Source organism: Daldinia loculata (genome assembly GCF_022478755.1).
Source record: "Daldinia loculata strain CBS 113971 unplaced genomic scaffold F4817scaffold_121, whole genome shotgun sequence".
In the NCBI taxonomy this organism is placed as follows: Eukaryota; Fungi; Ascomycota; class Sordariomycetes; order Xylariales; family Hypoxylaceae; genus Daldinia; species Daldinia loculata.
Window position 1 is genome coordinate 1 of NW_026054975.1, and position 24,077 is coordinate 24,077.

At 44.3% G+C, this 24,077-nt stretch overlaps 8 protein-coding genes across 8 annotated transcripts; 4 read left to right on the forward strand and 4 right to left on the reverse strand.

Moving 5' to 3' along the window:
• The first annotated feature begins 2,450 nt into the window (after window positions 1-2,450).
• Window positions 2,451-4,160, forward strand: F4817DRAFT_354886 (uncharacterized protein). Its single transcript, XM_049305579.1, has 2 exons — window positions 2,451-2,888; window positions 2,946-4,160. The coding sequence occupies exons 1-2, from the start codon at window positions 2,783-2,785 to the stop codon at window positions 4,007-4,009; spliced, it is 1,170 nt and encodes a 389-aa protein (XP_049153479.1). The 5' UTR covers window positions 2,451-2,782; the 3' UTR covers window positions 4,010-4,160.
• Window positions 4,094-6,081, reverse strand: F4817DRAFT_38422 (CoA-transferase family III). The gene is made up of 2 exons (XM_049307400.1): window positions 4,446-6,081; window positions 4,094-4,376 (listed from the first exon to the last, which is right to left on the reverse strand). The coding sequence occupies exons 1-2, from the start codon at window positions 5,901-5,903 to the stop codon at window positions 4,179-4,181; spliced, it is 1,656 nt and encodes a 551-aa protein (XP_049153480.1). The 5' UTR covers window positions 5,904-6,081; the 3' UTR covers window positions 4,094-4,178.
• Window positions 6,082-6,732: 651 nt separating this feature from the next.
• F4817DRAFT_362809 (uncharacterized protein) lies at window positions 6,733-9,956 on the forward strand (the record flags this gene model as incomplete). The annotated part of the gene is made up of 5 exons (XM_049306573.1): window positions 6,733-7,287; window positions 7,453-7,501; window positions 7,567-7,699; window positions 7,730-8,519; window positions 8,778-9,956. The coding sequence occupies 5 exons, from the start codon at window positions 6,733-6,735 to the stop codon at window positions 9,954-9,956; spliced, it is 2,706 nt and encodes a 901-aa protein (XP_049153481.1).
• A 395-nt stretch (window positions 9,957-10,351) lies between these two features.
• F4817DRAFT_38430 (UEV-domain-containing protein) lies at window positions 10,352-12,601 on the reverse strand. The gene is made up of 4 exons (XM_049307401.1): window positions 12,468-12,601; window positions 12,304-12,391; window positions 12,001-12,239; window positions 10,352-11,936 (listed from the first exon to the last, which is right to left on the reverse strand). Exons 1-4 carry the CDS (start codon window positions 12,516-12,518, stop codon window positions 10,695-10,697), a joined length of 1,620 nt encoding a protein of 539 aa, XP_049153482.1. The 5' UTR covers window positions 12,519-12,601; the 3' UTR covers window positions 10,352-10,694.
• A 716-nt stretch (window positions 12,602-13,317) lies between these two features.
• Window positions 13,318-15,394, forward strand: F4817DRAFT_38482 (Indoleamine 2,3-dioxygenase). The gene is made up of 2 exons (XM_049307402.1): window positions 13,318-13,398; window positions 13,543-15,394. Exon 2 carries the CDS (start codon window positions 13,782-13,784, stop codon window positions 15,252-15,254), a length of 1,473 nt encoding a protein of 490 aa, XP_049153483.1. The 5' UTR covers window positions 13,318-13,398; window positions 13,543-13,781; the 3' UTR covers window positions 15,255-15,394.
• Window positions 15,395-17,066: 1,672 nt separating this feature from the next.
• F4817DRAFT_362812 (DUF706-domain-containing protein) lies at window positions 17,067-18,056 on the reverse strand (the record flags this gene model as incomplete). Its single annotated transcript, XM_049306574.1, has 2 exons — window positions 17,067-17,246; window positions 17,310-18,056. 2 exons carry the CDS (start codon window positions 18,054-18,056, stop codon window positions 17,067-17,069), a joined length of 927 nt encoding a protein of 308 aa, XP_049153484.1.
• A 322-nt stretch (window positions 18,057-18,378) lies between these two features.
• F4817DRAFT_38695 (uncharacterized protein) lies at window positions 18,379-21,394 on the reverse strand. The gene is made up of 10 exons (XM_049307403.1): window positions 20,943-21,394; window positions 20,768-20,796; window positions 20,618-20,701; window positions 20,523-20,567; window positions 20,017-20,465; window positions 19,700-19,961; window positions 19,216-19,644; window positions 19,052-19,158; window positions 18,900-18,999; window positions 18,379-18,846 (listed from the first exon to the last, which is right to left on the reverse strand). Exons 1-10 carry the CDS (start codon window positions 20,981-20,983, stop codon window positions 18,701-18,703), a joined length of 1,692 nt encoding a protein of 563 aa, XP_049153485.1. The 5' UTR covers window positions 20,984-21,394; the 3' UTR covers window positions 18,379-18,700.
• A 412-nt stretch (window positions 21,395-21,806) lies between these two features.
• Window positions 21,807-24,027, forward strand: F4817DRAFT_362814 (sugar transporter; the record flags this gene model as incomplete). Its single annotated transcript, XM_049306575.1, has 8 exons — window positions 21,807-22,175; window positions 22,374-22,709; window positions 22,765-22,971; window positions 23,024-23,083; window positions 23,138-23,325; window positions 23,378-23,605; window positions 23,661-23,751; window positions 23,809-24,027. 8 exons carry the CDS (start codon window positions 21,807-21,809, stop codon window positions 24,025-24,027), a joined length of 1,698 nt encoding a protein of 565 aa, XP_049153486.1.
• Window positions 24,028-24,077: the final 50 nt, after the last annotated feature.

Sequence of the window (24,077 nt, forward strand, 5' to 3'; positions counted from 1 at the left end):
ATTTTATTTTTATTAATAATAATATAATAATTATATTTAATAATTATATATTTATAATATTTTAAAAATATATATATATAATATATTTTATTAATCTGTTATAATTAATATAAAATTAAAATTAATTATTAATTTTATAATTTTTTTTATTAAAAAAAACTATTAATAATTAAAAAAAGTAATAAAAATTTATTATTTAAATTATATTTTATTATTATTACTTTTATTTTTTAATATAATTAATTTAAATAGTTTATAATATATTTTATTATATTATGTTTATTATTTATTTTATAAAAATATATAAAATTTAATAAAAAAACATAAGTTTAATTTTACCGGTTTATATTTTATTAAATTTTTTAAAATAAATAATTTTTAATTAAAAATTATAAATAATATTATATTATTAAAATGTTATTATTTCTATATATTTAAATATAAATAAAATTAATTTTTAATTTTTTTTTTATTATTTTTATTATTAATTATTAATAAGTTTTTTATACTTAATTATTTTTAAATTTATTAATTAAATATTTTCTATTTTTAATAAATTATTAAAATTATAAATTTTTTTAAAAAATTAATAAATTCTTTTTATTAATATTAACATTTTTATTATATTTAACCTATGTAAAAAATTTTATTATATTATTAAAATATATAATTTTATTTAAAATATATATATTATATTTAAATTTGTTAATAATTAATTATAAATAAATAATATACGTATTTATTTTAATTATAAATAAATATAAAATATAAAAACTTATTTATTAAATAAAATATAATTTTATAACAATTTTCATTTTTATTATAATTAAAATAAAATTATCTTATTTTTAAAAACTAACTCGAAATAAAAAAATTAATATTACTTAATTATATATATTTTTAACCCTTTTAAAAAAATTAATAATAATAATAATATAAAAATTATTATTTTATATTAAAATTAATATTATTTATTATTTCCTTATACTTTTATAAAATTTTTTTTTACTTAATTTATTTACATTATATTTATTAATAACGTTATTATAATATTTACTAATATTGTTATTAAATATATTAATAATAAAATAAAATATATTATTTATAAATTTATTATATTTAATAATAAAATAAAAAAATATAAAAAAAAAATATTTATTTAAATTAATTTTACTTAATTATTTACCAAAATAATTAATATTTATTAATTTTTTATTAAATAAAAACGGAACCGTAATTAAATGGAATAAAATAATACTAATAATTATTTTAATATAATTTATTTATTATATATTAAATAAATAAAATAAAATATAAATAATTATTTTATTTATAAATATAATAAATTAATTTATTTATTACATATAAAATAACTAAAATAAAAATATAATAATAATTATAATAATAATAATTTTAATTTTATTTATAACGTTAATAATTATTTATTAAATAACGTTTATTTTTTTAAAAAAAATAAATAACCTATTAAAAAATCTCAATTATATTTTAATTATAAAAACTATAATTATTTAAATATTAAAATAAAATTTACATTTTTAAAATATATTATATCCAAATTAATTAAATTTATAATAAATTTAATTAATAATATTAATTAAAACTTTAACCATAATATTAATTATAATAATTTTAATTATATTTTACCAAAATTTAACATATTTAATAATATATTAAATAATATATTTATAAAAATATTTTATAATTTTTATATATATTTAATAAATAATTATTTATAATTAAAATTTTTATTAATTATAATAAAAATTTAAATAAAATATATAAACAATATTAAAAATTTAAACAAAATGTATAAATAATAATAAAAAATTAAATATTTAAATATATAAATAATAATAAAAAAATAAATTTAAAATATTAAATATTTATAAAATATATTATTTATTTAAATCTTTAAATAATTATAATATATATTATTATTATTTAATTTTTAAAATTTTAAAATATATTATTTAAATATAAATAATTATTAATATAAATATTATATTTAATATTTATATTTTTTTATATAAATTAAATAAATAAATACTTTTTGGCTAATAATAATTATTTATTAAAAAATAATTTTCGGATATAAAATAATTTTTATATTTAATAACTGTTTCTTAAAACCACCTTTTGCCGCTATGGTAATCATTTCCATTTACCTTAAGTACCTCATTACATAATATAAAATGTACTGTGCCGTGTTGCACAAACATTAAGTTCATGCTGTTGGCACCCGAACATTGAACATCAAGTGGCTCCTGCTACAGATATTGATATAAATTGCAGGTGTTATGCCTCAAGTACAACTCAAGTACAGCTGAGGTAATCAGCTAATCTTTTTAGTGGTGAAATACTGGGGCTGGGAAGGATTACTCGGGAATGGGTGTGTGGGGTTAAGGTTGTACCCCTCTGTAACTGCCCTCAATTCCCTAAGGCCTAGGTAACTCCCCCAGGCCTAAAAAATATAATGTGGAGCTTCTAGGTACAATGTAATTTGTAAACTTTTACAACTTCACAACTTCATTCACTTCTACTATCTACTGTTTTATTTGATCGACTTGACTTCATTTATTCATTTTAAAAAGGTACCGATTGTTTCATTTTGAAAGACTTGGAATTTCTTCGTGACAAACAGGCTGTTACGCGTTGATGGTCCTCATGATCTTTAACAAACTCATTCCATCTCCAACTTAAATACTTGCCAATATAACGCCTCGATTAGCTTGATGCTTTCATCAGCGCACCTTTTTTCACCATGACAGACAACCAAGCGGATTCCGATTTTCGCACCATCGTCAATGCTGCTGCCGCAACGTGGTATTCGCGGCACACGGGTTCACCCGAACATATCCAATCTAACAGTGAGTATCATGGCTATCCACCTGTACACCGTAGCTATTACTTACGATCCTCCAAAGGCAGTAGTCAGCAGGAAGCCGGTTCCGACCACGTAGATAAAAATGGTGGTCCGGCAATAAATGGCCCGGCAACGAATGGTTCGGCATTCCGTAGTGATCTAACTACCTGGGAAAGCTCATTGGAAGTTCTGCCGGATGAGATGAAGAACATGCCACTCCCAGTTCACCCGCTCGCCCAGGCTTTGGCGGAGCAGCCTACCTTGCGTCAAGTCGAATGGAATCCATATAGGCAGCAAGGTGGATTCAAACCAAGGACAGCTATTGACTATAGTTCCTTGATGATCTACTTATCAGGACAAGTCAACCCAAATCCGTGTCGTAATTGTCGTTTAAAGAATGGCCCCTTCACCCGCTGCATCGTGGCACCTCCCTCAGTTCTCGCATTGAGCAGCCTTAAGCACGCGTGCGCCAACTGCACCTACCAGAACCAGCACAGGAAGTGTACAAATCTCCCTATTAACGACGAGGAATTGGTGGCGAGGAGCCGGATGGCTAGATCGACCCAGAAATCAAAGAATCCCGCTTCGATGAAGCCCCCTGGCCGGAGACCTAAGTCTATTTCTGATGGCACTCCTCACTATACGCCAAGGTACAAGCCGGATCATGGGCACATGATTCGCAAACCCACATCGCGGAGCATTACTGCAGATTCATTCGGCGACAAGCTCCGTCAAGTTCGTTCATGGTCACCGCGATCTCGACGGCTGATGAAGGCTGAAGTAATGCAATGGGAAGCAGCGATTATGACGATTGAGGCTGAGAATACCCGATCTCCGCATATGGACCGTGTGCTCGATGGTCAAGGCCAGCTCGATATATCCAATAAGCCTATTGGCCTCCCACCTACTCCTTCGTACCCCCGTGGATCTTATTCGGGCTTGGCCGGCGCTGCTTCAATGGACGAGTCTTTGGATGAAATAGAAGCTGAGGAATATCGTGAGATATATGGCCAGCGGCAGATGGCAGAGGATGACGAAGACGAAAATGAAGGGGAGAGTGATTATGAAGGTCCACCATGGGTTGGTTTCCACGGTGCAGGACGCGGACTGAAACCTCCGCTTTAAGGAGTGGTATGCAGTCTAAGATATAGATAGGAAAAGGCCGCATTTCAACGTTGGCCAAACATCTTAACCTGTTCAGTTGTTTCGGCAGTGAGTCGATATCCAAATTGCTTTAGTTAGGTAGGTATATATACTACTAATAATCCAAATAGCATCCGCTAGATCTATCCTATCATTCACTTGGCCACCTGGCTTCGTGCGTTCCTCTTAAACAGCTCCCCAAATCATATCCTAACTTTGTTGTCTCGTATGTAGCCGCGGGCCCAACAAATACCATATCCTCATCAGGCTCTCCAAGGTCAGCCTTGAGAGTCAAGTAATATCTTGGATCTAATAATTGCGGTACCTTGTCCGGCAAACCGCGTACCAACTAATAAATATATTTTAGCACATGAACTCGCAAGCAACAAGCACAACTTTCTGAAGCACGAGTACTTACCACTCTTGCTTGTCTGTGCAAATCATCGTAATGCCGCGATTTTAAATCCGGCCACATATCGCGCAACGACTGCTGCACTTCCGGGCTCTGGGTTCTAAGGGATATTATGAAGCTGTTGAGCTGATTTAGCGACATGGACACAAGATAATTGCCCCCTTTCTTCGATCGCTTGTCTAGCGCATTCATGATGCCGATGCACCCCACGATGCCAGTCTGGAAGTCGGAGTTGGGCAGAAATGGCATCACCGGCTCGTCGACATCCCACATCTGAGCGAATAACCATGCAACTCCCGTTACGGCGTCGCTGATCTGCTGCCACCCGCTGCGATGCTTCCACGGACCCTTCCAACCGTAGCAGTTCTCGCGCGCGTATACGATACCCTTACCCCGTCTCCTAGCTATCTCATGCACATACTTGGGCCCGAATCCGAGCTTCTCTAGAGCTCCTGGCCGGTAGCCATCGAGCACGACGTCCGCGTCTTCTATCAGATGCCGGAGTGCTTCCCGTCCTTCTTCGCTCTTCAAATCGAGGTGGGCATCCCGCTTTCCGAGGTTGCTCTCGAATAATACAATGCCTAGATCAGGCAGGTTCGTATTTGATACCCTGACTACAGTAGCCCCGAACAGCGCCGCCAGCTTCGCCATCGTCGGGCCTGCAATCGCCCGTGTGAGATCGACGATCTTGATACCCTCCAAGGGTCTATATGTCTTCGTATCGACCTTGGGCCAAGGCACTGGTGGTAACTTTTCGTCGGGATACTCTTCTAGTATATACAACCCGTCATCAGCTATAGCCTTTCCTTGCTCAGTCTCGCGGTACTCTTCGGGAGTAAAACAGATTCCGCCCGCCTGCCTCCAGTACTCGTTAGCTTCGATATCCAACCAATCTGCATCAAATTTCTTCACTCTCTCCGAGAGCCCCTTAATCGCCTCCATTTCGTCTGCAACATCCTTATGCGCCGGCAACCCGAGCATCCGGAGGCTACGGTCGGAATCCAAGCCGCCGTGCAAGTGGAACCAGCGACCATCCCGCGTCGGGTAAACATTAGTAACCAGCCGCCTCCAGAATGTGAATTGTTGCGTGGTGTCGTAGATTGAGTACCTCCTTACCAGCTCCGGGTCGGAGACCGGCTTCCCGCCGACCCGCAGAAGCCAGAACGAGAAGAGAAACGCGGAGGCGACGTCGCTGTTTACGACAACGTGCTGGTCTGTGAGACCGTACCGCTCAGCGGCCACGGCATTTCCAAAGGTCGCGAGTAAAGCCCATAATGCCGCGCTTGACTCGGTGCACTTTATGGGGGCGGGTAAGAAGGGCACTTTTAACGCGGAGGAGTCAAACGAAGTGCGCTGGGCTGCGTCTTGGACAGACTGCGGGATCTGTAGGCGCGGATCCGTAAGAAGTACTGAGTGTAGGATGCGCGATGCTTCCTTCTGGATGGTGTAGCCTTCGTCTGCCATTGCTTATACACCTCTATTAACGCTTGTCTCCCTGTTTCGAACTGATCTATCTGGGAATTTTATAAATCCGTACGTATAAGTAGACTTGACCACTCATCACTCATATACATGCACACATATAGACATCTATACATATATGCAGGTAGGCTAGGCTCATGTGGAATTGTATACTCGCCTATCTACTATGCCTGAGACCGCAAGACAGGGGAGAAGACCCCAATGTCCTGCGGGGAAGATGCACGGCATGGCGCCGAGTAGCATTTTATCCGCGGCTGCGGACTGCATGAAGGAGAGCTGATGTCGGTAGATCGGTAGCGGCTGAATAGTACATATTTCAAATTCTATCAGCACTATTAGCATTATGAATATTAGTGGAATATTTACAGCCCCTGACTACGATGTATGCCCACACAAGAATATAATATTACCTAACCTAACCTGTTTTATTTTATGTAAGTAGAATCGTTACAAACTTGTAGCTCTTGCTGTAAATTGTTTCACTTATCATGCATGTAGTGCCTGACTTATACATAGAGTTTACTGTCTAAGAAGTTGTAACCTCGTGCCGTCGCTAGTCTGTCTCAGAAATAATCGCACCCAGGGGTTTCCCTTCCAGACTTTTCTCCTCTAACCTAAACTTTCCACTCTACAATAACGACTCCGTTCTTCATGTCTCTTACCCAAATATATGTCGTGCTAAATCCGGTCTGCCAACCTGCCCGTAGAGCTCTGTAGCTCTGTAGCTCTGCTCAAATAGATATGATGTTCTAAGAGTTGGTCTTCTTGGGCACATATTATATTCTGTATCAACCAACCTTCTAAAGTTCTAATGGCGTCGACTATTTCAAGCTCTTCAACGAGCTCTTCTCCTGTTTCCTTCCAAGATCCTGAAGATTTGACTATTGAACTTCAACCCGCGCCTCTGCGCCTCCCCCGACGCAGAACTGATCCGAATCTCGATGGAACAAACTCCGTAGCCGAAGAACAGATGTCTATTATAGGCGGAAATGACTCTACTCTTACCGCCCATCGAGAAAGTATTAGCCCTCCACCAATAGCCAAGAGCCTATCGCAACGCCGCGCTCCAGCTCACAAATTGGGGCCACTTGTATCAAAGTTCGAGACCCTTGACGCAGTAAATAATGCTGATACCATCTCGCCTCTCGATTCTAAACCTAATGCGATTCCCCGAATCCATAGGCCATTGAGACACAGCCGAGCAAGTGAATCTCTACAATATATTGCTTCGGAGAAGTATTCGACCCCTGCAAACTCCTTAGATGTTCCTCCAAGACGAGTTGAATCCCCACCACCATTCAGCAATAAGCCAAAACTCCCGATCAAACCGGCACTGAAAAAATCTTCTATAGAAGATAATGTTGAAGCAAGCTCTAGCTTCCGTGGGGCGGTAAAGGAAGACATATTCATCAAAGAAAGAGGGCAATCTCTAGAAAAAGACGTTTCACCTATTCGGGAATTGAAAGAAGGCAATCGGAATTCTGACAAACCCCATAATGTCACTTCTCCAACAGGTAATGGACCCGGATAGGATCCTAGGTTGATTTCAGATCGGAGAAGGGTTTTTGAGAATAGCAGTGGTAAGTTCGCCAATGAAGATTCCGTTATTAGAATGAAATATTGGGCAAGGCTAAATTGACAGAAGATTCCCCTATCACCAAGTCGATGGGCTCAACCTCAACCCCATTACCGGCCCAGAAGACAGTGTCTACGTTGGCGACTAGCTCATCGCAGCCTCTTTTAACCTTTAATTCCTCTCAGGGGAATTCACCAACTAAGTCAAAACTGCAGACTATCTCCACCGATAGTCCTCTCAAATATTGTCAGAAGGGGAATGTCGACAAAGATGAGCAAATTTATCACGACATTGAGCAGCCAGTACGCAGAAAAAATGAACTTACGGCTTCCTCCAAAATCCCAGTCAAAAGGGCACAGTTGAGCGTTGCAGATCTTCGCAAATCCTTCGAGAAAAACGCACAGGCGACTGGGCCCGAACTCCATATGTCAAATACGTCTAAGCTATCTTCAGAGATACTGAACGATCGTGTTACTCGAATTAGCAAGGAAGCAGTCCATTCCTATAACTCTGATAATCGAAGAAGTATTTCTTCGACCAGAGCAACAGCGCATAAAGATAGTAGAGCTACCCAGCCGCCTCAGAATCGAAAATTTATCCATACCAGGTCTGAAAATACACTATCGGAACAGTCCCTACCAGTCCCATATACTACAAGCACGTCAGAGCTTACCACGACAGCTTATCACCCGGAGAGTGGTCGACTTCGCCTGATAAACAACCGTAACCTCGATGGAGCTATGTCGCTTGAGGGCGAAGGGGGCCCAGATGCCAAGGGAGGACTAAATGAGCCCAGCACCGCGGCCATCCCCGATGCCCAAGCCATCCGAAGAAATAAGTCCTCTCGTACAAGTAGAATTCATTCGATCCTAGTTAATAATTCAAAAGCCAGCTTCCACAGTATACTAACAAGCAGACATCCTATAGCGAGCGATGGGGCAACGCCAGAATCAGGTAGGGTTCAAAAGCCTGCATCAAAGCCGGTATCAAAACCGGCATCTGCAGCAAGGTGCTCAGGCAAGGTATCTGATCTTCGGAGACTCTTTGAGAGATCCTCACCTCGAGAGTCGTCTCCGAACTCATTTAAGTCATTTTGGCAAAATAGGGGTCGAAATAAGCCAGTAGTCGGAACAGAAAGAGCTTCTACTATTCGGCAAGGCTTAAATATGTCGTCAACTACATTGGCTACACAGATAGGTTCTGTGAAGAAGGTCAAAGTTCCCGAGTTAACAACAGAGATATCAGTTAATGATTTCGCCTGTGACTTCTCTGAACCATAGGATGGTGCGCGACCAGTAACACCAGGGGCGCACGCGGAAACGAATACCATTGGAAGCCAGTCGATTAAACAAGAATCCCCTGTCAAAGATCGTATCCAACAGTTCGAAAGTTTGGAAACAGGTCCATTAGATAATAGTTCAACTCCGAGTTACTACGATTTTAACTCAAATATTTCTCCTAATAAACAAAAAGCCGATGCTAGTCAAATAGAACCTCAAGCTAATCGGCGCTCGCTTAGACAACGAAAGGCAAGGTTGTGGCGACGAATCTCAAATACGTTTACTCGATCGATCGACGGAGGGAATAGCAACGGTAATGACGGGGAGCAATCTGGTTCGGGCCGGGATAATGATATTAATAATGTCCCATCATCCTCGATACGCCGTCGACCTCGATATCGTCGTTCAAATCTCTTTGGTTATCATCTGTACCACACATCTGAAGTGATTCGGTCATCGACTGATTCGGTTTATACCAGATCAAACATCAATATCAATGAAGAGTTAATTGAGAGGCTCGAGAACCAGCCTCCATATATAGCTTATAGGCCATCACCGTCTAGTTATTTATCAATGCGCAAAACGTTTCCTTTCTTAGCTCGTATGTCGGATGATCTGGGCTGCTCAGATGAATTCGACGATTTTGGACTCGACGGCTCTGTGTTATCCAAGGCCATTCGCCGGCGGGATAAGTCATCTGCCGGACAAATCTCGCAAGGCCCATCTTCGCCTGTGTCTTGTAGTGATTCTAATGCCGTATCGAGTACCACATCTAAACAAACGATGGCAGAGCGCAAGCGTCGCCGGTTAGAAGAGAAAGAGCTTCGAAAAGAGCAGAGACAGAAAAATAAAGAAAAGGCGATGGAAAAGGGTAAAGGAAAAGAGACAGCAATAGGTGACAACCAGGGAGCGGAGAGTGCACGAGATAGGGAGAAGAGCAAGGATGCTGAAGGCAAGAAGAAAGAAAGTAGCTGGAGCAAGAAGACGGCTTCTGGGTTTATGGTGCGGCAAATCCACGATATCAAGCTGAAGCATCCGAAGCCGAGGAGACCAGGTCAAATAAAAAAGATTGTCAACATGTACAAGGACAAGTCCACGAGCGGGATCAGACTCGGCAAGGGGAGCGGCGTTAGCTCTGGGTCAGGTACTACGGGCACCGCAGGCGCATCGAGCAACTGAACCAGCAGACTTTATTGCATTAGGCATCGACGTAAAGGTTAGGAGCGGCAAGCAAATAGTATCAGTTATCAGGACGTTGTAGACTCGGGGCCTGTCGAATGATGAAGGAAACAGGGGAAGACGACCATGAGTGGCACAGAGAGCTGTCTTATCGAGTATTGGATACCCCCGTGGTCGGCCATTATCGAATTAGCTAGAGGACCACGGAGGAGGAGACGCAATAGAACACCTAAGATACAGAAGACATTCTTTAGCCAATGAGAGAGAAAGGGTTATCCGGACATGCGCTATGAGAAATACATCTATATATTCTGTTTCCTCTTTTCTGTGAAGATGATCAGTTATATATCATATTAACCGTGTAGTCTGTTGCCTTACCTGGTTGATATCACCAGTTTCCACGGTGGTCACCAGTTACATAACTATAAAAAAGGGGGGAGATACACGCGCACAACACAACACAACTATATCTAGCAACGCGAACTTTAATAGACTCGAGGTATCTTAAAACCCTCCTATATTAACAGCTGAAACCCCATTATCTCCCGTTCGCATCTTGACCTTACTAAGCCTAAGCATCAAACTGTAGGCATTAGTTAGACCCCCCTTTAGACAGACAACTATACTACTTAGGTTGGGTACCTGGGTAATTATAGACCCAGCAACCCCCCCACACCAAACCACTTATCCATACCAATAACCTTCATATATTCATAGCAAACCCTCAGGCAACCTAACTTACCCAGCAAGTCCCATCCCCCTCCCAATCTTCCTCGCAAGCGCCTTCTTCAAAAACCACTCCCGCGCCAATCCGCGCGTTGTCCGGGCGAAAACCGCAGGACTTATACGGCCGCGCTCAACCGCGCGCCCAAGCACGAATATCGCATCCCCGAGAGCGCGCTCCTCGGCTACTACGTCGTATAACTGGTTTGCGACGACGGTGGGGGCGACTAATAAGTCGTCGATAGGCGGGGGTGCGCGGGTGCGCGCGTTGGATACCACGCGGTCTGCTTCTTGGAGGGAGTGTTGCAGGATCGAGGTGTTGGACGCTAGCATTGCCGATAGGGGGCCTAGGGCCGAGGCGTCGGATTGTAGGTTTTGCAGCGCGGAGAGCATGGCGGTGCGTTGGGCGGAGAGACCGGCTAGGGAGGATTCGTTTTGGGCGCGGGCGCGCTGGCGTAGACCGTAGAGGGTTGAGGCGAGTTGTTGGAGGAGGGCGTCTTTTTCGGGGTTTGGGGGGATGGGGGGTGGTGGGAGGTCATTGGCGGAGGGCTCTGGTAAGGCTAGGGAGAAGGGCTCGTCCATGAGATCGGGGGGTGGAGGAGGTTTGGGCTTTGGTTGCGCTGGAAGCTGTTGTGGTGGGGGTTGCTGCCAAGTTGGAGGTGGGCCGGCGTATGGTGGCTGTCCTGGGATGACGGTGGCGTTGTATGGGATGGGAGTTACGGGGGATATCATGGATGCGCGGCGAGAATCCTGTGGTGTGAGTCCGAGAGGAGGTGGACCGCCTTGCTGATATGTATGTTGTTGGGGTTGGTACTGGACATTCGGGGGTGGTTGTTGATATGATTGTGGTGGATGCGGCGGTAGAGGAGGTGCTGCGTCGTATCTTGAGAGCCGATTTGGTTGCGGAGACTGCGTTGCTGCTGCTGGCGCGCTATACTGGCTTGACTGCCGACGAACATCTTCCGGTAGAGGTGGTCGTGGGGGACCGTCCGTGTGAGTAGTCGGGCCTGATACTACCTGGGGGAGGTCGCTACCTTTGGGGGGAGGCGGTGGCGGCCTTGGATCCTGTGTATGTGGAGATGGGACCTGCTGAGGAGTCTGTCTTGACATATCAGGGGGTAGAGGAGGAACCGGTGGAGGGGTCGGCGCTGGAGCGGATTGTTGCGGTACGGGAGGAGCTTGCTGGCGCGAGACGACCGGAGGCTCTTTCGCAAATACGTCTCTAAGTATAGCGATAAAGTCTAACAGGGAAGATTTCTGGTCAAACACTATTAGCATATCGCATAGATACAATATCAGCTATTGTAAACGATATACATACGTCCCAGAACTCGGCCCATCCTACGAGATAAGGATGATATATGCGTCCCTGAGGATCAACATGCTGGCCTGGCCGCACCATCATATTCTCGGTGGGCGTGACATAGCCCAGGGGCGCCTCGCGTGGGTAGGCGTGCGGTATCCATAGCGATATAGGAAATCGGTAGGTGGTGCCGCGGAATATGACGGGGATGGTGCCGGATAAGTGTAAGAGGAGGGCAGACACGCCGTTGTCGAAAGCTAGGAGCTCGTTAGAAAAAGCTGATCAATTGAGAATGATGGACACTATAAGATGGGTTCGTACTATGGACATCGGTCCTAGGCGATAGTGAAGGGTATTGGGATAGCGCTTGGGCTACATCGTTGTAGGTGCGGTTAACATCTTGGTATTCCTATACAATTGAAGCTATTAGAGACGAGTACAATCAAATATGAAGAAGTTATTAGTATTAGTATGATATGTCTTACGCTCGTCAAAACGCTATATAACCAATTCAATATGTGCTGCTGGACCACCATGTTGGGAATCCTTCGCAGCGAATTATGGTCGTAGTAGCCGCGTCATGATAATTGATTGGTGTTGAGCTTCGGGGGGGAGTTGTGATAATGGAGAGATAATGTAAAAGTAATGGGAGCCTTGCACTGAGCTGCCCGCCAAGGCTGATGAAACCGCTTATGGAGGTGTAGCCAATCATAGTGGAGTTCCCCTCGATTAAGCTAAATAATTGGAAATGACGTAAGCAAGTACTACATAGTACAGCAGCTTAAGCCGATGAATTCCCAGGTTGGCCTCACATGTCAATTATGTAATAGTTTCACAGAGGCAACTTTTCTTCTCTTCTCCAAAGTCTTCCGTCTTCTTTCATCCCACGCTCAAAGCACCTTTTTTTTTTTTCATCAAGGATACTCCTGCACGAGCACCCTTGCGACATCTTGGATCAGCCGACCGGAAGGTAGGTATTCTAAAGCTTTAGCGCGGCAATACCCGATAACTTAGCATCCGCCGGCATCGGGTTCTTTTTTGAAGCTGTTCAACAACCAGTATTTATACGATTCAACTATTATTCTTGTCTAGGTCTAGATCCATCCCACATTATCGGACTCTACGGAAAACCAATGGCGCCATATCACCCGCAGGTGAAGTGTGCCATGTGCCATTTCTCCCTTTTATTAATCACTACATGTATGTAACAGGACGAGTTGTCTATATTCTATCATACATACATACTCCTCGGTCAACAACATCAGGGTGTTTATTCCCCCCTTTTCTCTCATACGACTAAATTGATGAGTAAAAACGATCCATTATTAATATCCAAACTCCCGCTGGGTCCGCCTTTCCGAAACCTTGATGGTCTAGCCTAGGTTAAGGAATTACATATTTTCTCCTCTTTATAAAGTTACGGCTTTCCCACGTCTTTGGTCTTTGGTCTTAAGTCTTTAATTGTTTCCCTCTCCTACAAAACACACCTACCTACCTAAAGTACTTACCTCCTCATACTCAACCTTAACACTTGAGACTTATCACCAACTCTTGACGCAGTTACATGCTCACAACTCAACTGTTGTTTCGCACGGCTGAGGAGTATTACAGGATAAATCTGTATACTCCTTGCGTCAGGAATTAGACTTTTTATTAGTTTAACCACTTGAATCTATTTAAGAAGGTCAACTGTTAGGTTGATTTTTCGTCCATCGAGCTCCACAGCTTCGCCACAAAGCCAACTCAATTTATTGTCTTCGGTTGTTATCTCGTCATCAAGAGACAGTTATACCGCCGTGATGAGACCTCCTATCCCGGTATTATCCGAGTATGGAATCTCGCCAAAGTATGGCTTCTTGCCCGACGTCCTGCCTTTAACTAGGCTTCCGGACCCCTACTATAACAAGTGGGAGTCCATCGGCGCCAATCTACAGAATTTGATTCTTAGCAAGCGTCTTCGAGGAGTTATCGACCGTCTTCCTGTTCTCTCCACCGTCGGTCTGGAACATGACGCAGAATGGAGGAGAGCCTACATGCTCCTGACCTTCTTTGCTCACGGCTACATCTGGGGAGGTGATACTCCCTGTGATCGTGTGCCACCGAGCATCTCTGTTCCCTTGTTGGATATTTGTCAACACCTCGAGGTTCCACCCGTGTCTACCTACGCCGCCTCCGTGCTGTGGAACTTCAAGCCCCTCTTCGTCGACGAAGAGATCGACGATCTTGACAACCTCGCCACCTTAGTGACCTTTACCGGGTCCCTTGACGAGTCTTGGTTCTACCTAGTCTCGGTCGCCATTGAGGCTCGTGGCGGCCCCATCATCCCTCTGATGCTAACGGCAGTTGCTGCTGCTCGACAAGGCGATAGTGCAACCGTAATACGTTGTCTGCATGCCTTCGCCGAGCGCCTCGATGACCTCGGCGAACTATTGCGTCGCATGCATGAAAGCTGCGACCCGGGCTTCTTCTACCGTCGCATTCGCACATTCCTTGCTGGTAGTAAGAACATGGCCGAGGCAGGTTTGCCGCATGGTGTCATGTATGATGATGGTTCAGGCAAATCTGAGTACGTGCAATACAGCGGACCTAGCAACGCCCAAAGCAGTTTGATTCAATTCTTTGATATCATTCTTGGCGTCGAGCACCGTCCCACCGGTGAGAAGCCTAATCCGTCTTCCGAGTCGGAACGTGAAGGGCGAAGCCGTGCCCCCAAACACAATTTTATCCGGGATATGCGACGTTATATGCCAGGGCCGCACGCGCGCTTTCTGAACGATGTTGGAGCGGTTGCTAATATTCGCGAGTTTGTTGAGAGCCGCGCGGCCTCTGATCGTCCTCTAAGCATCGCCTACGATGCGTGTCTTGCCATGCTCCGCGCGTTCCGCGACATTCACATCGCTATCGTCACGCGCTATATTGTCTTGCCGTCTCGAGAGAATAGAGCACGAAGTCGATCGCGTAGCCCCGAAGCTATTAGGAATAGATTAAACCTAGCGACGGCTTCTAAAAACGAGAAGCATAAGAAGGTCAAAGGAACTGGTGGTACAGCTCTGATTCCTTTTCTCAAGCAGGCTCGTGACGAGACTGGCGAGCCCTCAATCGAGGTTTGGGCCAAGAAGTTTATGAGCAGGCAAACTAAGGTCTCAGGTCAAAACGATTTCTTCCTGGGTAAAGACGAGAAATCGGAGGTGCTAGACGAACCGGTTATTGAACATGGTCTTGCAGGGACTTGGACTATGGATGAGGAAATTGGTGGTATCTGCAATTACTGATAGGCAGTGTTACTTGAGCTTTTGTCTCGAGTTAGGACCGTTACAGCAGTTGTAGTAACGAGATACTGGATAATTCCCCAGGAACCGTAGTTCTCCCTTCAGTAACAAGGCCTTATGAATCTACCTATCAGATATTTCACACGCAAACACGAAAAGAAGAATTATTTTTCTTCGACCTGGAGTATCAATTTGATCCTATTTATGACTACCTACAGACTCGCTCATATGTTCCTATACAGTCGCTGAACTGTATTTATCTCGTGTTATTTATAGTATCCTTCAACCTCGGATTAAACAAGTCGAATGCCATAGCTTATGCTCAGTGGTTAATTCTAGAACAACTACTGGTATGTCTTCTATGCGATGTGGTAAGCGCAGAATTTCCAGGAATTCGGGAATTTGAGATAGTGAATGGCACCATGATCCTGGAGATTCTTCGGACAGTCCCTCTGCTATGGACGACAATTCGCGATCTAATATAACTTCGAATGGCTTGGGCTGGCGAGTACTCCTGACAAAGGGGTCGTCATAAGACCAGGAGACGGTAAAGGTATCCCCGTTGAACATGCACATCCGTTCCATTTCCATCCAAATATTATATTCCCAAGACACATTCGTGGGTTTGGACGTATCATTTTCTACCGTTGTCCCCAGTTCTTTTGAAAATCTTCGTAGCCATTTCGCTCGCATTTCTCCTCTTTCTCGTTCTAGTTCCCGCCATGTTTCTTCTTCCTTGATACACTTCTGGAGAGTTGATGGCTGCTTGAAGATAGTAGCGACAGCATGCTTAAGAAGGCTGTCATCCGCACCACCATTAGTTGTAGCACGTCTCTTAACACGGCTCGCCTGCTCAAGCCATGCTGGAGTAAGGATGTAAGGATTTTCCCAAGATGCCTTCCACAAGGCCCTCATAGAGGAGCACAAGGCACGACAGCGGCTTGGCAGTCCCTCCTTTGGCTCAAGTAACTTAATCGAAGTTTGCGTTTCGTCAGGGGCGAAGAGGGCTTGAAGATATCGAATCATGACCGTTGAGCAGTCGAATCTCAGTGTAAGGTTTTTATTGTTCCTTGTCTTATAACAAGGCCCCCCTTTGAACGGCTCTCGACTCATTGATAACTGCCCGTTCGTCCCGGGGTGAAAAGTGGCAACTAAACGGTCAGATAGTGTAGAGTCGGAACTCATATTCATTACGCCTCCCAGCAGGTCCTCTTCAATCTTATCATTTTCAGGCCTAACGACTAATTCGCCAAAACTAAGATCAACCCGTGCAAAGCTTTTTTTAAGCTCTTTTGGAGCAGGGCAATCATAATACCGGAAGAGGTTGATAATATGGCACAGGACGCTTCCCTCCACCTCTAGGCTTGGCCGTGATCGTCCAAACCTGAGGAGGCGTGTTAGATATACTATAATAGCAAAAATACCATTACGAAATCATGTTTTATACGTTCGATATTAGACAAAAGACTTGACCAATCATATTCAGGTGTGTAATGTATCTATGCCTTGTTCGCAAAAAGGAAATAACATATCTAAGTCTATATATATGATATGAAATCAAACCCAAAGGCATGGCATACAATATCCAAACCGTTTCCGTTCGCCCCGCCTTTTGGGCTCGTGCTCGGCATCGTGAGTGTTCGAAGTTGATCCCTTTACGGGGGAGCAAGCCAGCATCCACCTTAGATACCATATTAAGCAAGCTGTGGCACAAGCGAGGTTAGGTTCGATTCCTACCAGCGCTCTCTTCATCTATATACATGTACGTATGCACCTTAGGTACTTGTCTGACAACATGTCCATGCATACATGAGCTCACCACCTAACAACCTTCTGCGGGAAAAACTCATCGATAAGCTCCGAATAATACGGCTTCAGCTCCTCTACATCCGGAACCTTATCACTCTTGCTGTATAAGTCATACGGATTAAACGCTCGCACGGCACGCAGCATATCCTCGTCATGCTCGTCCATCAGCTCGCGGTATGCACCCTCCTATAACGAATTAGTCGACACTCTAGAAGGAAGACGCGGAAACAAGACAAGGGAGCAGCATACCTTATGCCAAGGATAAAATGAATGATACCGAATCATAGCCAGCGCCTCAGGCGGCAGCGTCGACTGGTCCTTGACTACATGGTATAAATACTCGTCATGGCCCCACGACAGCATCACGTTATCTAGTCCGCAGCCGGGCGAGTAGATGCCGAACTTGGTGCTATAGACCGGATCTCGAGAGTCTGGGTTTGCGGCGAATGTGTCGGGGTATATGATGCGGTTGTCGAAGGCGCAACCGACGGGGAACGTGTCGCCAACGACGTCCCATTGGCCTTCGGAGCCGTAGAAGTAGAGTAGCTTGCCAAGGTCGTGGATTAATCCGGTGACCTGCATCCAGCGTGGCTTGCCGTCCCTCCGGATTGCTTCAGCTGACTGTAGTAGGTGTTGGATCTGCGATAGACTTGTGTCCGGGTCCGACTCGTCGATCAGTGTGTTAAGTTTCTCGATTGCTTGCCACACCGTCATCTCCTCGCGTCGCCGCGTCTTGAAGGTGATACGTGCTTTCAGGTTATACGCCACTGTCTGCTTTGCATGCTGCTCCCGATAGAAGTTCTGCACGCGATCGCAGGCTTCTTCATACTGCCTAAACTGCGTCTTGTCTTTGGCTGAGTCAAATTGGGACTTGTCGTCGAACTTGGCCTGATTTTGGCCCTTTAGCACATTAACCGCGTCGATGTGATCTGACGTCTCCTCGAGCTCGAGGCCGTTCCGGCTTATAGTGTCGTCGGCTAATATGCCTGGTGCCATTGTGTTGTGGTAGGGGGTATATAAGATTCAATAGCAAAAAAGGGGGTATCTCTTAGACTATAGAAAAGTGATTAAAAACAAAAAATACTATGCGCTTTAAGCAGAAATCCTTAACTTGTCCTTAGACATCATCGTCCTCGACTAAATTTTATACTCTGAGCTTCGTGTAAGTGGTAAATGTCCCCACATAAGGTTGATGTATGGTCCGTGATGAATGAGGAGAAAATCGCCGAATACAGCTATATTGAGCTGACTAGCGCAACGATCTCCCGAGCGGAAATCAGGTACGCCTCCCTTGCGGAACGAGATCCGCGAAGCAACTACCCCTTCTTTTGCGAAAACGGTAAAATCGCCCGAACCCCAGATGTAAGTTAATCTCATCCACTGGTCTGCTTTTTTCGCGCTCATATGCATTAAGGGATCCGGAGTACCCCAGAAACAGCAACGTTATTCGAATGTCACCTGGTATCTATATCCATAATCCCCAGTATATCCCCACGTTAAATAGCGTGGCATATAGGCCTGGCCAAGTTCAGTAATCCGGGGCGATCATAAGCGCTCTTCAGTCCACTTTGTAACCCCTTCGGCTTCTCGTGTACCATGTCTTCGCTTTGATAAAGGACTAATTGAAGTTAATATTTGTTTCATTCGTCGTTTTCTGGTAACCAGCCCCACGCTTTCATCAGTTGCTGTTGTATTGACGCAGTCGGACGAGCGTGATCTGCCTCCGTCTTCCTTAGGATATCCATTAGAGCTTCCTGGTCGGACTGTTCACCGAATTGATCGCCAACTGCATTTCGTATTAGCTCGGCGTTATTACTAGCGAACTGGGGTTGTTCGTACACATAGCGATACCCATGCAAGCAGTAAACATGCCCGGTGGAGTCCACTGATTGCATACCCCGATACCACAGAGCTCCCTTACGAGGTTCTCAATCCGATGCTGTCTTTGCATAAGCCATATGTAGGAACCTTTCTTAATAGTACAGACTTACTGTCATTTGCTTCACTGCTGCTCGGCGGTTTGTGCCTACTTTGGGTATCGAAGGATCAAACTGAGTCAAGAACAGCTGTGCGAGGATATGATGTTGAATTCCAATGACTAAGGAGTTAGCGACTATATTGTGCCTATAGCATTTAGCAAGATTTCAACGCTTACCATGACAACCTGAACCATGCCAAATTTCCGGGAAAGCCGAGGTTGCCGTACGTTCCCTGTAAAAGAAGGGGTTGAAGGACGGGGGTCGAGTGCTAGACCACTTTCTGCATGCCTCATCTAGGGCACTCCAATGGCCTGCTGCCAACGAGTTATTCCCGAAGCATAGATTGAGGACGTCCGCAAGAAGCACAATCGCCCGATTTGACCAAGTATAGTCGTCGGCCGGTTCAAATAACCGGTCCACCACGAAGTGGTCTAAAGACACCTTGACAGGCTGTTGCGTAATGACCGCAATATAGATCTCCTGTCGGAGTCCTACCCAGAATGAAGCTGCACTTAGACTTCCCGGACCCATGTATTGGTCGCCGACATTAACGAAGGCATGAATACCTAGTAGATGGCTGTAGGTGTCTTGGCCTGTTGTGGGAACTGTCCGTTTATTAGCAAGCAGCTTCCGGGGTACCCCGAACGCATCTTATCTCACCATCCATTTCTTCAAGCATACGCAAGATAATCGTTGCTGCGAATAAGTTCTCATCTGACACCGTCGAGGCGTGATTTAGCATTGGGATGAGGTATCTTAGGCACTCATCGTGATACCTGTTCGAAGCCAGCGGGTCAAAATCTGTCGTATGGCTTAGATGTCTCGCAGCTATGGCAAAGATGGCATTCAAGAGCATATAGCATTCGGCAGCACGCTCTGGGACGACCAACTCGAAATGCCGATGTGGATCACACAAGTCCAACTGCTTTAGTTAGAAGTTTGAATTTTGGGAGTGGCTACTGTATCGTTTGGCTTACACAAATCGCTAGTTTCTGGATATAGTGACGAAATAACAGTGCTTCTGTCCGGTCCTTAAGCGGCAGGCTTGAAGCATTGTGAAAATTAGGCGTTAGAATACCCCTATCATGAGGTACGCGCGTGTTCTCTATATCTGAAGACGACAAATCATAGGAACTAGCAGATTTAGACCCTGGAATATGTCCATGAGAGTGAAGCTCAGCGGCGGATGTATCATTAGCTGGAAACCCTCCATTGTTTCTCGGTGTATTCTGTGCTTGAACAACATCTACCGGCTGGCCATCTGCCCTGTTGTACTCTGTTGAATTAGGAATGGCTGGAGGTGTGACGCTCGAGGCAGTCGATTCCTGCTGCCAATTATGACTTTCGCCTGTATGAAACTCGTATGGAGAAATATCCTCTGAGGGGCTTCCTATGGTCAGACCTTGTCTCTCATCGACGTAAATTACTTGTATAAGTTAACCATACAGATATACTCTAATTCGATGTGACACTCCAAACTTACACTTTTTCGGCGGCTTGAGCCATTTTTGGTTTCTTTTGAACGTGTCTATAAGAATGAGGTTTAGCTTAGAAAGAATGGAGATTTAACTGCAGTACCTTTACTAGGTTTGAATTTGAAGCCTAGTTTGCATTCGCGACCTGCTCGGACACAGCGACCACATCTTGGAACCGAGCGATCGCCTACTCGTTCGAAACGATTAGTTTAGCCGTCTTGGAGATATAACAAGTAGCTCGAAGATTACTCGCATTTAAGATGATATTCACGGCATGTGACACTATTCGCCAAGTCTATGTCAGCAATTGTCCAACACCAAGATGAGATATAAGTGGATAAGCACGAAATCTAGTTCGCTAAGAGAGCACACCGGTCTCGGCGTAGCCTGAGCGCATCTTACGGAGTAGACAGATAGGGATATCGTACCATGGTGTAGCGAGCAACTCGATCTGCTCTGATGAGGGCATTCGCAACGTCGTTGCTTCTACAGCCTTCTATGTTTACTCGGTATAATTTAGTCAATGTTACCGACAGATAGACTCAGGGGTCCTAATTGTGAGAGGATCATCTGATAAAGATGGGCAAAACCGCCGAGCAGGAGACGTGGATGGTCTACCTAAAGTAGTACAGAGTGACCCGGTTCATGGGACGCCGAAGCTCAGACCCAATTGGCCGGCTAGGCATTTTCCCATTGGACCGTCTCCCGAATAACGGACCTGAACGGGGCCCACGAGGTCTTGTTCGTGCAACGCGCCAGTATGAGGTACCTAACATAGTTGGTATGTGTGGATAGGCGGATGGAGTCGTGATACTTCCCTGGCCCTGCATACACAGCAGGTCAAAGCTACCTAGGTAAGCTAGCTGACTATTACGTTAAAGCAGTTTGGCCAATTGACTAGAAATTGACTAGACCGGTCAGGGGTGTTCGGTTAGGATTCCAGGATTCCAGAATTCCAAGTGCTTCTTCCCCGCAACTTTCTCTCCACCGTTAGGAACGGATCGAAAAGAAAAATGCGACTAGACTAAACCGCTTATGGAGTATAGCGAGCTGCCTCGGTATTCCTAGCGCGTTACTTTCCAGACTATTATTAAAGTTAAGTAGATGGACAGGTTAGAATATTCCTTTGTTTATATTTCCCCAGATAAAAAGAGTCGTCAAAGTCAAATTAAGACGACGGCACCGTCCGCACTGTCTCGTAGCATATTATCTTGCTGATAGGCCAAAGTCCCAACTCATCTTGGCAGCAATCCTACCTGCGGTGGAAGTCTAAAAGCTCGTACATCGCAGCTATGGCCTCAAGCTCAACGAAAAGCGTTAGCGACGATGTCGTCGAAACGGCCCCGATGCCGGCTGTGACGCCAAAGGAAGGGCACGAGACCATGAGCGACGTGATCCGGAATGCGAGGCTCGCTACCGAAAAGGAGCACAACATGACCCTATGGCAGGGCCTTCGACTTTACCCCAAAGCGATTGCGTGGTCTGTCCTCATCTCGACTTGCATCGTTATGGAAGGCTACGATATCTCCCTGGTCAATAACTTCTACGCCTTCCCTCAGTTTAACGAGAAGTACGGTACCGCGGTGACCGATCCAGAGGGCAACACCTCCTATCAAGTTTCGGCAGCATGGCAGGCAGGGCTAAGCAACGGTGCAGTAGTGGTGAGTTAGATCCTGACGCGCCTCAGTGCGTTCGAAGTTAAAATTGTCTACCCCTTTTCTGAGTCTAAATCTATGACGGGTCATTAGCTACCAATGGCGGCGTTTGTATTTTCATCGAGGGTCTCACAGGATAAACCGTGATGAAATCCTCCTCGTTAGTTTGGTGATTGATGATTATTTTAACACCGACTTTTGCAGGGTGAAATCATTGGCCTGTTGATAAACGGCTGGGTCTCTGAGAGGTTCGGATACCGGTATACCGTCATATTCTGCCTCGTTCTCATCATCGCTTTTACCGCAATCTTCTTCACGGCACAGACGGTTGTACACCTTCAAGTAGCTGAGATCTTGTGCGGCATTCCATGGGGCGTTTTTCAAACCTTGACTATCACATATGCCTCTGAAGTTTGCCCGGTAGCCCTGCGGGGTTATCTAACAACTTACATCAACTTTTGTTGGGGTATCGGCCAGATGATCGGTATTGGTGTCATCATGGGTAACCTCTGGCGTACCGACGAGTGGGCGTATCGTATAGTAAGACCGCCCTCGACTTTATTCTCTGGTAGAAAGCTCTAACAGACATGGATAGCCTTATGCGCTTCAATGGATGTGGCCGTTGCCTCTCATAATTGGAATCTCTTTCGCACCCGAATCCCCTTGGTGGCTTGTACGAAAGGGGAAACTTGAAGACGCCAAGCACTCTCTTCTCCGCTTAACTAGTCTGGATAGGGAGACAGACTTTGATGTGGACGAGACGGTTGCGATGATGGTCCATACAACAGCATTAGAACAGAAGGTCGTATTCTTTCTCTCGTGCTTTCGTAATTGTCGTTAACCTTCATGCGTAGATAACCAAGGGAGCCAGCTATCTAGATTGTTTCAAGGGAGTCGATAGACGTCGCACAGAGGTACGTCTGAAGTCCCCATGCTTGTATCCGCCCTCGTGATGCTAACTGAGATAGATTGTGTGTATGTGCTGGGCGATCCAGAACCTGAGCGGCAATTCATTTTCCAACTACTCGACGTACTTCCTGCAGCAAGCTGGTCTCGACAATGACAAGGCATACTCATTCGCCATGGGTCAATACGCCATCAACTGCGCTGGTGTCTTCGGAGCCTGGACGCTTATCACCTTTGGAATCGGACGAAGGTAAGGTGAAATGCCATGTATTGATTATCCGAGATGTTAATATCGTGTGAAGGACGTTATACCTATATGGCCTTGCTGGTCTCTTCATCATGCTTTTGATCCTCGGTTTCCTCGGCCTGGCTCCCGATAGAGATGCCGCCTCGCTTGCGACAGGCAGTATCATGCTCGCGTGGGCTCTGTGTTACCAACTAACAGTCGGCACCGTATGCTATTCTCTCGTTGCAGAGATTTCAACGAGACGTCTTCAGATCAAGACAGTGGTGCTCGGACGTATCCTCTAGTAAGACTGTTCTATTTGGGCAGATTAGTTAAGATCCGATGCTAATAGATCGCAGCAACATTGTCGGCATCATCTGTGGCGTTTTGACACCGTACATGTTAAACCCTTCGGCTTGGGACTGGGGTAACTATGCCGGCTTTTTTTGGGTAAGTAATCCCTCGCGTAAACGATGGTTTTTGTTTCTACTTATTGATGATATCTAGGCGGGGTCATGCTTCCTCTGCTTTGTTTACTCTTACTTCCGCGTACCCGAACCGGCCGGCCGCACATTTGCAGAGCTTGATCTATTATTTGAGAAGAAGGTTAGCGCAAGGAAGTTTGCTTCGACCAATGTGGACGTATTTGCAGAGCATGTCGAGGGAGCTGTATTGAGCAGTTATCACGACCAGATCGCTATTTCGAGTATGAAGATCAAGGTTTAATGTAATGATGAGCAAGCCACGATATAAGGGTGGCGGAATGACCAAGCTAG

What these genes read in the sequence shown, in the direction of transcription:
- F4817DRAFT_38422 (XM_049307400.1), bottom strand. Translation starts at nt 5,903, where the DNA reads ATGGCAGACGAAGGCTACACCATCCAGAAGGAAGCATCGCGCATCCTA. An exon ending in TGCACAGACAAGCAAGAGTG is followed by an intron (nt 4,377 to 4,445) that starts GTAAGTACTCGT and finishes TATATTTATTAG; the next exon opens with TTGGTACGCGGTTTGCCGGA.
- F4817DRAFT_38430 (XM_049307401.1), bottom strand. Translation starts at nt 12,518, where the DNA reads ATGGTGGTCCAGCAGCACATATTGAATTGGTTATATAGCGTTTTGACG. An exon ending in GCCTAGGACCGATGTCCATA is followed by an intron (nt 12,240 to 12,303) that starts GTACGAACCCAT and finishes ACGAGCTCCTAG; the next exon opens with CTTTCGACAACGGCGTGTCT. An exon ending in GATGGGCCGAGTTCTGGGAC is followed by an intron (nt 11,937 to 12,000) that starts GTATGTATATCG and finishes GTGTTTGACCAG; the next exon opens with AAATCTTCCCTGTTAGACTT.
- F4817DRAFT_38695 (XM_049307403.1), bottom strand. Translation starts at nt 20,983, where the DNA reads ATGCCCTCATCAGAGCAGATCGAGTTGCTCGCTACACCATG. An exon ending in GCTCAAGCCGCCGAAAAAGT is followed by an intron (nt 20,466 to 20,522) that starts GTAAGTTTGGAG and finishes AACTTATACAAG; the next exon opens with TAATTTACGTCGATGAGAGA. An exon ending in TATGCTTGAAGAAATGGATG is followed by an intron (nt 19,645 to 19,699) that starts GTGAGATAAGAT and finishes ATAAACGGACAG; the next exon opens with TTCCCACAACAGGCCAAGAC.
- F4817DRAFT_354886 (XM_049305579.1), top strand. Translation starts at nt 2,783, where the DNA reads ATGACAGACAACCAAGCGGATTCCGATTTTCGCACCATCGTCAATGCT. An exon ending in CGAACATATCCAATCTAACA is followed by an intron (nt 2,889 to 2,945) that starts GTGAGTATCATG and finishes GATCCTCCAAAG; the next exon opens with GCAGTAGTCAGCAGGAAGCC.
- F4817DRAFT_38482 (XM_049307402.1), top strand. Translation starts at nt 13,782, where the DNA reads ATGAGACCTCCTATCCCGGTATTATCCGAGTATGGAATCTCGCCAAAG.